Here is a 13,560-nt window from a genome sequence, read left to right as displayed (position 1 = left end):
TTGATCATACCACACTAGAAGCAGGAGAAGTGACAGACAACCATTCCCATGCCTCTAGTAGTAATATGGCAAGATGGACACCTGCAGGTGTACAAGGTACAGATAACGATGTAGTCACAGCAAACAAGAAACTGGCATGGTCAAAGATGTCAGTCACCACATAGTATGACTACATTACTTGTACAAATAGTTTTAACCAATACTTGATATCTAAAATATGAGACAACTGCATGTAAACATGCTCTCGGTTTATTAAAAATTCTACCAAAGTTCAAAGGTCAGATGTCAAATGTAAGCAAACAATATAATAAGTGAACCTAATTCAATATCAGGAGATAATATTACAGGAACCTATCACATAGTTGACAAACAGACTGTATCTAATAAATCAAATCCTACAAAGTGAAACTGATCACTTCATCCAAGGTCAATCAAATCCACTGCTATGTGTGGTTCATTCGGAGGGCAACCCTGGTACATTACATATACTATATGTATGTATGACTTGTCATACTTCGCATATATCACTAACAAGGTATGCATAGTTTAATATTGCAGCCTGCCTGGAGCATTCAATTATACCAGATTCTAAGAACCCTCAACATGACTATCTGGTATATGTACAAACCGTGGCGTTTCCGTTTCACAGACTTATTTTTCTAGAACATAATAAACTTCGTTGCCTCTCATTTATCACAAACAAACATGTCTAATGTTATAAATCAAATGTAAACATTAAGCTGCAATACTGCACTCCTCAGACCACCTCTCACAGACTTGCAAACCACCAATTCACCATATACAAACCAGTACATATAATTTTGTAACGCAAAACACTAAGCTGAAATATTAGTTTTTACAAATAATCTCAGACCACCTCTCACACACTCACAGACAATCAATTCACCATGTACAAACTGTACAAATGTATTATTTTGTACTGCAAACACTATGTTTATTACTGTCCTCATAAATCACTTATTTCCTTAGATCAATGAAGATGGATGGCTACAGCTGACTAAAGTTACATGACCCTATATGGGTATGGATCTCATAATGTAGAATATTATCTCAAGTGTTTGACATGGAAGTCTGTCATCAAAAGGTCATATACACAGAACAAAATTTTGGAGCTCAGTTTGGGAAAGTTCATTACAGAGGTAATATTTTATCATATGACCCTAGACCAGCATGCAATAGTCTGAGATTGCACACAAGATCTCAATAAGCTACAAGATGAATATTAGCTAGCTGACAAGGATTGTGGAAGTAACAGGTGTAATGCTATATTGCATGACCCTAGACCAGCATGTGACAGAGTGCACAAGAGATCTCAATCAGCTGTTGGAGGGCTTACATAGGTATAATTAGGTTTGTAGAACTCGTCTTAGCAATAACAATTTAATATGTGACCTTCACTCACCTCTACACAAACACAGTTACACACATCATATCTAACCATATAACATGAGTTAAGTCTATGTGAGAGGTCATATAGCCTAGGTGACATGCGCCTGTTTAAAGATTTGGTTTTGATAATTTATAGCAGTGGCTACTGCTGTAAATGGACAGATTGCTGTAATAAACACTTTCACCGAGCATGTTTCTAGAGGGAATTTTCGTTAGATGTACCATTAGCTGGATGACCATTCTCTCTTGGAAAGGTCTGAAAGATTTTAGACATGGTTTAAGTTTTGAAAACTCGCAGCAGAGAGAGGATACTGCCTTGTTGGAAAGATTACTGAAATAAACACTGTGGTCTAAGTGTGACTAGTGTGAATCACTAATTTAATGGTCTGTTACAACTCAAAATGAACATGTACATGTAGATTGTAATTCTTACAAGTATGAGCATGGGCCATGGCTAAAAATAGCTATATGTACTTTCGTGCCAAGTTCTAAACAAGTTACTAAGTTACAAGGTCAATGCCCAGATAGATGATGACCTGTGTGCTGAAAGTTGAATGCCCTGGTATGACTGCAAAGTTCAAGTTCAAATTATTTTAGTAGGGTTGAAGGTTACAAAATGATGATTTCACATGTTTTTACACTCTCTTCCAATATAAATTACACATTATGTACAATATATGTTTTATAAACTTGGCATAAACAACTATGGAAACACAATGTACAGGACTTCAACAGCACTGACCATGGTTAAGTCTAAGCTTGCACATGCATGTGCAATGTAAATATGAATGAATGAATGAATGAATGAATGAATGAATGAATGAATGAATGAATGAATGAATGAATGAATGAATGAATGAATGAATGAATGAATGGGTGGGTGGGTGGATGGGTATGTGGGTGGATGGATGGATGGATGGATGGATGGATGGTTGGTTGGCTGGATGGATGGATGGATGGATGGATGGGTGAACTGGTAAAAAATGTTAAACAGTACAGAAAGCTAGTAAATACAGTAAATGAATTATCAAAGTCAAGACAGTATCACACAAATACAGATACCTGTCCATTTCATTAATAGACATACTTGGAATACTATCGAAATATACAAATATCACTTATCTGCATGGCTACAATTATTTTATCTTATTTTGAATATTATCGACATATCAATCAGCCTACCACTTATCACTTGGAAAAATATTTCATCACTATTAAATCTATTACATATCTTCCACTTATCAACCATTTCATTTTTTAAATCTATCACATATGTAAATACCAACTCCTTTTTTTTTTGAAAATCATTCAATATTAAATCTATCACACATCAAAATATTTGCCACTTCAAATTTTGAAAATCATTCTAATATCAAATTTATCACATACATTGTACCGACACATGTACATATTTACCACCTCAAATTTTGAAAATCATTTCAAAATTAAATTTATCACGCATCTAAATGTTACAACAGGTCAATATGTGTGAATAGACAAAGGCAAGATGAAACGAAAGTAAAGTAGTTTGTTTTTTTGTCCAGTGTGACGAACCATCTGTTTCCACGCTTTCACTGCATTGCACAAATTACCCTACTAGGGTTAAAGGGTGGTAAGTTGGTAGTACTAGACTGAGGTTCCCTACCAAAGTGTAGTTTCATGGTACCTGGAAATCTATGCGAGCTTTATTTGACTTCCTCATTTCGATTACCTGAGTTTTCCCATCACAAACACTAGAAACATCGTTGAAAACTATCAAAATTAATTATGGGCAGAATGTACCTCAAATTTACAATCTCTGTAAAATCCGTTCTCAGTAATATTAATAATACATATATGAGTAGTCTAGAGGCTGTCTGTGGCATGGATTCATCAGATAACATGATGTAAGAATGGGTCTACTACCAGAGCAGAGAAAATGACAAACATCATAAAAATGTAGTCCTTGGTTTGAATAATAATACACTCATTGTTAAATAACCATAATATATTTTACCCTATTGTTAGTTTGAAGGTTGTAATATTATATCAGACCACTGCACTGTACCCTACATACAAAGTAAAGAGATAGGCACTACAAACTATTTAAAACATGTATTACCATGGTTTGATCAACCACCCTAGTATTGACTGGGTCTATGAATATGATAATTCAATAGCTGAGATACATTAATAACAATAACAGCATCATGTGTTTTCAATAAAACATGTACACAACAAAGAATGGATCATTTTAGTCTCCAAATTCCAAATTAAATCCATAACAGCAAACAATACTATTCACAATTCTAAATAATGCATTCCTGATGCTACTGTTGAGGTAACACATGTGGAAAGAATATCAAGCTATGCAAAACATAAATCCCCCTGCTAGACAAATTAATCTACAGAAATCCACAGTAATTTGTCTACATCTTGTTTACCAGAGAGCCTGATTAGTATGTAACTGGGTCATGCTTGTTATGGTCTGTTTGCAGTATACAGATGAATTCTCATTTGGTACATTACAGAAACAGCAATAAACTGCAAGTTAACCAATTACAGGGGATTAACCACAAGTATGTATTTTCAATAGGGAACTTGCAAACCCACCATGTTGAATGTTGCATCATGGGAAATGTGATCATAGATACTAATGAATTGGTATTGTAAACATAACTGATACATTGTTTGCAACCATGAATGATCAATTCATAGTTACCCTGATCATTGCGAGAGGAATATTTTATCGGTAGTTCCATATTAGGTATTACGATAACCACAGATAATCCCATAGTCCTTTGCATCTGAGCATGCTTAGTCTGGATTACAAGTTCCATATTACATGTAGATGTGGTTTAAAGTTCAGGGAGTTTTCTTGTTATCGTCTCTAAAACTATAAGCTTATGCTTAATCCCCTGTAATGGTTTCTATTAGCATAGTATTACTTATGCCCTTGATCAGTATTTGTGAGTGACTTCTTTTCTGTAATCTATCATCCTATCAACAGCTAATTTCATATAGAAATGTACACATCCTTTATTGATATTGGAAAATAAAGACATTCATTGAACATGTTGGTATTCCAAATCCACATTTTCAACTTTGAAACCTAATTTTGAACATAAAATGAAGCATATGGCAGGAATATTACAACCCTACCACAGCTGTTCTCAGCTGATTATTACAACACACACACATGCACACACATGCATACACACACACTCATGCACACACACACACACACACATGCATGTGTGCACGCACACACGCACGCACGTACGTACGTACGTACACACACACACCACACACACGCAGGCAGACACACACACACATACACACACACACACACACACACACACACACAGACACACACACACAGACACACACACACTTCATTCTTGATGCAATAAATAAATCCTGACCTTCTGACAGAGATAATATATGAGACTTATTTCCTTACAATCACTTTTGTATTTGTCTATCTAAAAATGTCAATTGTCTGACATGACCCACTTTCAGTTCGATCAAAACAACTGCAGCTTGGCACCCATTCAGCTATGCAAAAACTGCACTGTCAGCATACTTAGAAGTCTATCTAGGTTAGAGGAACAAGCTTTTTTTTATTAATATTACTAAGTAAGTTACTCCAACAGTACTTACAATAATATCTAAGGACCCTTTTATACAAACCTATTGTTATGCAATGTTGTTGACAATCATTTCAAAAATTGACAACACTGACCTTGACAGTGTCAACAACATAAACAACACTATTCTGAAGTACAAAGCTGATGTAGTCAATTTTGTTTTGAAAAGGAGAGCGCTTACCAGACAATTTACTATATTTCAAGACTTACTGGTCATTATTTGACAGATTGGTGACCTTTGACATCTTGATGCCTTACGATGACAAATGAGGGGGATCAGACATCTAGTCTGGAGTTCTTGCGCCGATACTAGTTGTGGTCACTATCATAGAAAACTGTATATTGTTAATGTCCATGAAAAGTCTCTTGGCAACTGGAATTCAAGCTGTTCTGTTCTACAGTATTAACTTAAAGAAGTGCTGTACCTTTGTTATAATACAAAACAAGAAGTACAAAAGTACATGATTGTACGTACAGTATGAAGTTTTGTGTTACAATGCAGTCAGTTGGTTGAGTCTAAACCTAGTTGCAAACAATTGATCTGATTCCCTACAAAAGTAAAGGTTGGATTAGTCTTGCTGCTAGACGTTCAGGCTTTCTTCCGATACGATAAGCGAACAAAGTTCGCAGTGAGGGCTTGATCATCCTCGATAGCAAAGTTTGGTCGAGTGTCGTAAATTGTATCGGAAGAACATCTGAGGTCTAGCAGATAGACTAAGGTTGGATGTACATGTACACAAAAAAATATGAATTTTACCAGATTTTACAACTGTCCATTCTCAAGGTTGTGTGTCACAGCATAGTCTTTAATAGCAAAATCACTAGTTTGACATATATCATAGCTGTATAGTGCCTAAACCTACCCAAACCCTTCTGTCTATGTCTGTCTCTCCCTCCTTCCCTCTAACCTAATACAAAGCATTGGCAATGATGACATCCACATGTCATAGTTTAATTACATGTACTTCGTATTAATAAATACTCCAAATTAATACAGAAATTTCTTCTTTAACTGGTCCACATTTCATTCTTTACACCATTTTTGTAAATTTGAATATCGCCTCCTCTTTGGGGACCAATTATCCTGAAAATCAATTTTCTTACAATCTCTCCAAACTTGGTCATACAAAACCTTGTTCTTTATCGTTTTGAAATAATATTAGAAATTTGCCGGTTGACCAACAATTCACGATGATCTTTGATTTTCCTATAGAGTTAACATTTGGCAGCCATATTGGATTCTACGGCCATATTGGATTCTAACAAGGCTTAAGTTTGACACCATTTTGACAAAATTTGTATCGTGACCCAATCTTTTAAATGGATTTTAACTGAGAATGGGTTGGAGTTACACCAAAAGTGCACAGTTTTTATTTTCGAGGCATATACTACATTAAAATGAATATTTAGCTCAAATATGTAAATGTTCAACTATGTGAATATGATTATGAATCTACTGTGATAATATTGCTGCTAGTAGTAATGGTACAAAAATTGCTGAATCTTGGAGTTTTTTCACACCAAAAGGACTTTGATTTGAGTATTGTAAACTGTTAGGAAATGAGGTTGTGTGAGTGTTATTGACAGCCATCTAAGTATAATTAACCTTGTGGTTACATTGTGGTGACTGAGGTCAGATATCGAAGTACCAAAGGTAGGAATACAGTACTAAGACATGATAGCAGCTGTTAATAACCTTTGTACTGGAAGTGACGACCAGCTGATAAGACAAACCTGTCTGTGACCCTTTATCACTCACCGCAACTATGTGTTCAACTAACTACAGCTTGCTACTGCTGTTGTTGTGTTATTATGAACAATGAAATTACTGTTTTCAGCAATAGCCCATAACCTACTTCCTGCAATACAGAGACTGAGTCTTTACACATTACAGTTGGTTATGTCAAGTTATTGCAAGTACTTTTACTTATACAAACGAGACCACAGACCACGAGACTTCCAAAACTGCTTTTTTCCGTCAAAATCTATCATTCATCAATAGGTAAACACCATATGTTTAGCTTCCACATTTACTGACGAGCCTGTTTACATCATGATCTGAGTTTTTGCTTTGCTGTCTCAGTTACCCAGACTCTCGTCACCGGGGGGCTCTGCCTACGAGACCTCCCCAAACGCAAGACTGGGGAAACGAGATTCCAACTCGCTTGCACAGGAAGTAGCTATAAGAGTAGTGCATGCTGGGGAATACTTCATGTCCAACATTGTAGGCTAAAACGATTTAGATACTTTCACGACAAGTTATCACTTCTCAAGTGAGTGAGACATCTAAATTACAACAAATGTACTGTGAAACTACTGGTGTGGGGTAGTTGAAACATGGTTTCCCCACACTCATCATCTGGGTGGTCTTGTAGAAGAGCCCCTAGCGGTGAGAGTCTGGGTAACAGAGACTATGTCACTAACTGCTTGTAATGCTACCAATGTGGTTTGAAAATCATACACTCAAACTGATTGTTTGAAAATACTCCCTCAAATTAACTGATTGGTTGCAATGGGGAGTGATAACATACATCAGCCTGATTGATCATATTCAAATGAAGTCAATATGTAAATGTCAGCTGTTGAGATGAGCACAAGCATGACATACTTTACATATAACGAATATTATGTAAATATCTACAAACAGCTATTTGTGATGTGGCTAAATTGATCAATTGCCATTGAAAGCATTACAATATAAGCAGTTAGTGAGAGATCAGGGCAAAATCACAGACCACAATATAAACAAGTTTTGCCAAGATTTGGGAACCTTGGTAACAGAATAGGAGAATATGCTAAAACTTGCATCAATTGCTGTATCATAATTTCGGTCAGGAACCCTGGTAAAATACCTAGTCCTGGAACACAGGTAGATTTTGACTGGTTAACAAAACCTCTACCTAGGAAAAAAACTATGTATTTAAACTATAAACATACATGTATGTGCCAATAACTTAGAAGACATTGTCAGGATTGTATTGTATGACTAGTATGTTTTGTGTGTTACTTTGTCTACATGCACAAACAAGCTTGACTTGGTGACATTACTGTCACAGTCTGGGTGAAAAGGTTGAAGAGGTACACCAAACTTTATTGTGAACCTTTTCCATGGGGAGCTTACACAAACGTTTTCACTGCTAGTGATAAAATATTACAACTACTGTATAAGTTGCTGTCTTATAATACACATACAGACTGTTGACTACACTGGTATTAAGGTCCAAAGAACAAAATACAGGTATCAATTGACAAATTTCTCCATCAATCGTATAAATCATGATAAAATTTTGATATCAGGAATAGCATTTTTTAAAATCACAAACATGAATGTGATATTTTATATCATCATCATCATCATCATCATCACTATCATCATCACCATCATCATCATCATTGTCGTTATCATCATCATCATCATCATCATCATCATCATCATCATCATCATCATCATCATCATCATCATCATCATCATCACCACCACAACCATCATCATCATATCATCATGAAATATCAAGAATAACAGACACCATACATTTATCATCAAAGAATCCTAGTCACACGTAAAAACATCAGTGAGAGCTACCTTGGATTTGAATTCTATTTCAAGACTTGATAACATGGAGGGAGACAATAGTGTCCTTAGATGAACTTTACAGCCCCTATACTACACTACACTACCTTCCACTACAGCACTGTTGTCAATTGTGTCATAAATAACATGGGTGTACCAGCACACAAACACCATAATGATAAAATTTAGTAGACATATGACCCCAAACCTACCAAGGTTATCAGGTATACAATATGTACAATACTGTAACTGACAAAAATAGAACAGCTGATTTGTATTCTCCATAGACAATATTGAGATGTGTATTTTTCATTCATGTTTTCTATAATGTTCTCCCAGTGTGCATACCCAGTGTGGTTGTATTAATAATCAGTCAAATTACCAGTATACTTTTTTTTTATAATAATGTCATATTTACAGTATACATTGGATATGTCGCAATGTACACTAAACATTGCAGTACCTGTAGCATGTAGTTTAATACATCAGTTCATGAACCCCATCAAGTATTGGGTTAAGAGTGTATAGAGAGTTCACAATGCTCTGTGCAACAGAAGTATGCATAATAAACAAATATGTTTCATCTACTCAAGCTGTTCATGGTTTAGATGGGGGACAAGGTTTATCGTTACCACCGACTTAACTTTTTAAACTGATAAAGATGTTACCTACAATACAATTACTATCTCTGTCAATAGAATAATATATTACTTGTATTTAACTTTTAAGCTGCAATTCATCATGACACTAAATATACTATGGCGAGGTCACTGTCTATCGACATCTGTATATCTCTTTGTGACCTTCTACAAAGTCACATATACAATGTAGTATACTGTGGCTGTATCTTTGTGACTGATATTGCAGCTATATCTCTGTCTGGTGAACTTCTACTGACATACCCACCCCCACCCCCCAGGTATACATTCAATATACTGTGGCTATATCACTGTCTATATTTTGCACGGCTTGCACATTAAAATTGCCATAGACAGCATACACCAAATATGCTGCAGGTACAAAAATGTACCATATCTCTGTTTGGTGAACTTCTACAGATACAACAACAATGAGTAGCTTCTGGTTTCATTTAAACTGAGGGTCTTTATACCAGGGTCACAGAAAACTGACTGTAACTGCTTCAACTAAGCTGTTCATGGTCACCTTGTATGTACTGCTGATCTGAAGATATCATTTCACGACATGTATTCTATTTTTTATTTTATTCTATTTTTTTTACAATCATTCCATGGGGTGAGATGGCTAAGAATGTGTTACATGCACTTCAGACCTTCAATGGTCTGAGCATACACTTCATAACAACCATATTATCAATGGAAATTGATGATTCATGTGCGACACCTCAATCAGGCACCCACAAAGCCATACATGTTTACTTAATAGCACTGATAACATGTCTCCCTAGCAGCTTATATACTTCTAAAACAAAATCACATAAAACAATTATATACCCTCAAGAATTTTGAACAAAGGGTTCAAAAGAATTTGAGAAAACCTACATACAATTTGTGTATTTGAAAGACAGATATTTCTTAATTTGGCCATTGTTAGAATAAATAGAATGCAATAAATTATGGCAAAAATACAGTCTCTGACTTTTGCACAAAAAATAAGACAGCTGTCATTTCATTTCAATTCTAAAACACAATTATGGATATGTGAATAGCTACCAGAGAAAGGAATGGAATACATGGAACTGACAGAAAAAAATGTTAACATTTTTATCTGAGGTCCTAGACTACAATAAGACCTTTTACATGTACATGTAAAGCACCCATATAGCTAGGAACACAACTTGCTTTGCCATGACCCAAACCTCAATAAATCACGTCTTATGACATCCTTGTCCTTAGCTGATTAGCAGTGATAAAAGGTACATCAGAGTGATGAAATGTTCGGTTCATAGCACAGAAATTACTAGTAATAAACAACAACTGTCAGCTGCACTAACAATGAGAGTGTTCATTGAATAGTACCACACATACATGGTATTTTATTTTTAGCCTTACTTGAAGCACACACCCTCTACCAACGTTAGTGGAGGGTCTACATATAAGCTTGAAGGGTTCCTTTTCTCACTCACAAGTTGTCGCTTGCATAATTTGATGCAACAAACACTCTGTCTATGACTAACAAAAGAACAATGATTTACATTGAAACAATTAGAAGAAACAATGGCAATGATTTCAAAAGCATAGGACTGAAACAATGGCCTCTGCAGCTATCAAAATTAAACTGTTAGTTTTCATGTTTTTGGGAACTATTAAAATACCACTTTTGTATATATTTTTAGGTAGAAAGGAGAATAAGCATGTGAAAACATTGTCTGCATGCAAGTACTAACAATACTAACAATCCCCCACTGTATGTTATTGTGCTTGAGACAATAGCCTGGGCTGGCAGATACAGTTGACAATGAACTTTCAAGACAAGAATATTCATTGGCTAATGTAACTGTATGAAGAATAGGCTATATAATGTACAAATTCATATCAATTTGACACTGACAGTATGGTGTACTTAGTCAGCATTACAGTTCCCTTGTTTTATTATTTTTACCATTTACACTTGACATGGATGCTAGTAAACAATTGTGGTACATACAGCGAAAATGTTTTGCTTTGGTTTTATGGTAACAACCATTCAGCTTAGCTAAAGTGTAAACTTGGGAATTTTTGCTTGACTTATTGTCGCTTATTCCGTTGGACAACAAATACATAAAAACAAGTACATTGTAGTGACTAAAATGCCTCCTTCTACATAAACACAATGTACCAGTCTGGTAATTATATTACTAGTAGAAATTAGTCCGAGAACTAGCTGAAAACTGTAAAAACGTAAAATTTTCTAGTGGTGAAAATATTTAGGTCTACAGTATTACAATAGTCTGATATGTCATACATTCAGGAGTAAAAATATCAAAAGCTAGCTAGTACAACAAATAATTGGCTTTGATCATAGACCCTCGATGTGGAGGGTCTATGCTTTGATCATATATGTTACATACGATTTTAAGGCTAATTCTCCCTATTATATCTGTGGTGCACTGGTCATCGATTGACGATTTTACTATTCATCATTAGTTATATGACATTTTATACATGACAATTACATCAAGTTTGGAGGGGGGGGGGGAGTTACAAATCATTTAAAGTTTGGAGGGGGCTTTATTACATGTATGTGTAATAGTAGCCCCAAGTAACCTTCATCAACAAAGAGATGCTTGTGTGGCTTTAACAGTGTGGTGTAGAATTTCTCTAGACCTCATTCAAATTAAATCCAACTCAATATGTTAAATACCATATACTGTATGCTGTAGTAATGTGAATTACAAATGCTATACACATCTCTCAAGTTATTGATAACAACGCAACATTTAATGGTGGTAGGGTAATTTTACTTACAATTGCATGCATACATGTATCTTGATCATAATCTCCTTTTGTCATTAGAAAAGTTTTTTTTTATCAAACTATTTCACATCAAGTACATTAAACTGAATATTGAGAGGAAATGGTTATGGGAGAAGAAAAATAATGAAAAGGTGAAAGTTCAACTCGATGGCATACATGGGTCACAATAACTGCTTACATAACGGTAACGATGCGATGTTGCTGAGCTAGCTTTTTGGCAACTTGATAAGGTGTGAATTTATGGGTTTATGCTAATATCACAAAGTCTAACACCCAAAATGCCCTGATTCAGATACACTCCTTCTATCATAAATATCATATATAGTGGAACTGTGTAAAAGACATGGCTCGGATTCACAAAATCTACAGGAAAACACTAGACATCACTTATTTAGACCATAAATTGCAATGTGTTTACGTCATAGACCGTCGTAAAGAAGTTCACAATGTGGAATTTTCCACGGAAATCAAAGAATGAAAAGGTACAACTGAATGAATACACAATATGCAATCTAACAGTCACATCATATATACTTGGACACGAACAAAATAAGTCCACAGTAAAAACGTGCAAACAAGCACGTCGCGTCATGTGCATGGTGGAAGTCAGCTAGGTCACATCGCATCGACGGACCAATATTCGATCCTCCATCACACAGCATACACACACGCTCTTGTCTTTACAAATACACCTACCTGAAAGCTATGGTCAGCGATTCAAACAGCTTACTCAGGGAGGCATCAATTGCTGTATTTGAGTTTCCCGATGGAACAAAGTTATAGTCTTTATAGGTATCTTTTCTGGCTTTGCTAAAATCATAGCCTGGTTTTAACTCCCTGTCGTGGATATCGCTAACCATGAAATGCCCAGAGTGAATAGTTTCTGACATATTACCACGACTTTGAGCGATATCATCGCGGTTAATAGTTGCAGTACTCATCCTATGCTTTTCGAAAGGCATTAAAATGTCACGTTGTGCCAAGTATCATTTAAATTTCAGCCATTCAGTGGAGATTTCACGAACAATTTCGAGCATCACAGGGTAACATGCAGCGCCATATTGATTGTTGGTAATTTGCATGGGACATGCGTACAAGCTTCGCGGAAAATGAGAACAAACGAACATCGATGTAATGGAAAAATAACAAAAAACACATGCGTGCCATGCCATGTGCTGCTTGTGCGAATGTAGCACATAGTTGTAATGGTCGTAGTGAAACTGGGAGAATGACATTCTATAGTTGCATAAATTGTATATTATTGAGTTCATTTATTGACAAAGTGATATAAGCTATCATAATCAAATACACTTATAAGTTATACAGTATAAGAAATGCATATACTAGCTTCTGAGATAAATGAAAAGAAAAATATCAATTTATTTATTGAATCAAATCGGGATTTTAATTACTTAAGGCACACACACAGACATACACGACTATACACTCCATTCAGACACATGTTGACAAGATCCCCATCTTTATAGTTTATACCACGGAGGTAGGAAGGACCTTT

General features: G+C 35.5%; 1 protein-coding gene across 1 annotated transcript in view; it reads right to left on the bottom strand.

Moving 5' to 3' along the window:
* The window catches only part of LOC144449330 (MLX-interacting protein-like), a 39,142-nt gene extending 26,137 nt beyond the window's left edge, over window positions 1–13,005 (bottom strand). The window contains exon 1 of the mRNA XM_078139852.1: window positions 12,741–13,005. Coding sequence (XP_077995978.1) covers window positions 12,741–12,985 — 245 coding nt within the window. The 5' untranslated portion in view covers window positions 12,986–13,005. The remainder of the gene's footprint in view (window positions 1–12,740) is intronic.
* Between the last annotated feature and the right edge of the window lie 555 nt (window positions 13,006–13,560).

This window comes from Glandiceps talaboti, chromosome 18, assembly GCF_964340395.1.
Source record: "Glandiceps talaboti chromosome 18, keGlaTala1.1, whole genome shotgun sequence".
In the NCBI taxonomy this organism is placed as follows: Eukaryota; Metazoa; Hemichordata; class Enteropneusta; family Spengelidae; genus Glandiceps; species Glandiceps talaboti.
The sequence above is the reverse complement of the archived record's forward strand: the minus strand, read 5'-3'. Positions and strand labels throughout refer to the sequence as shown.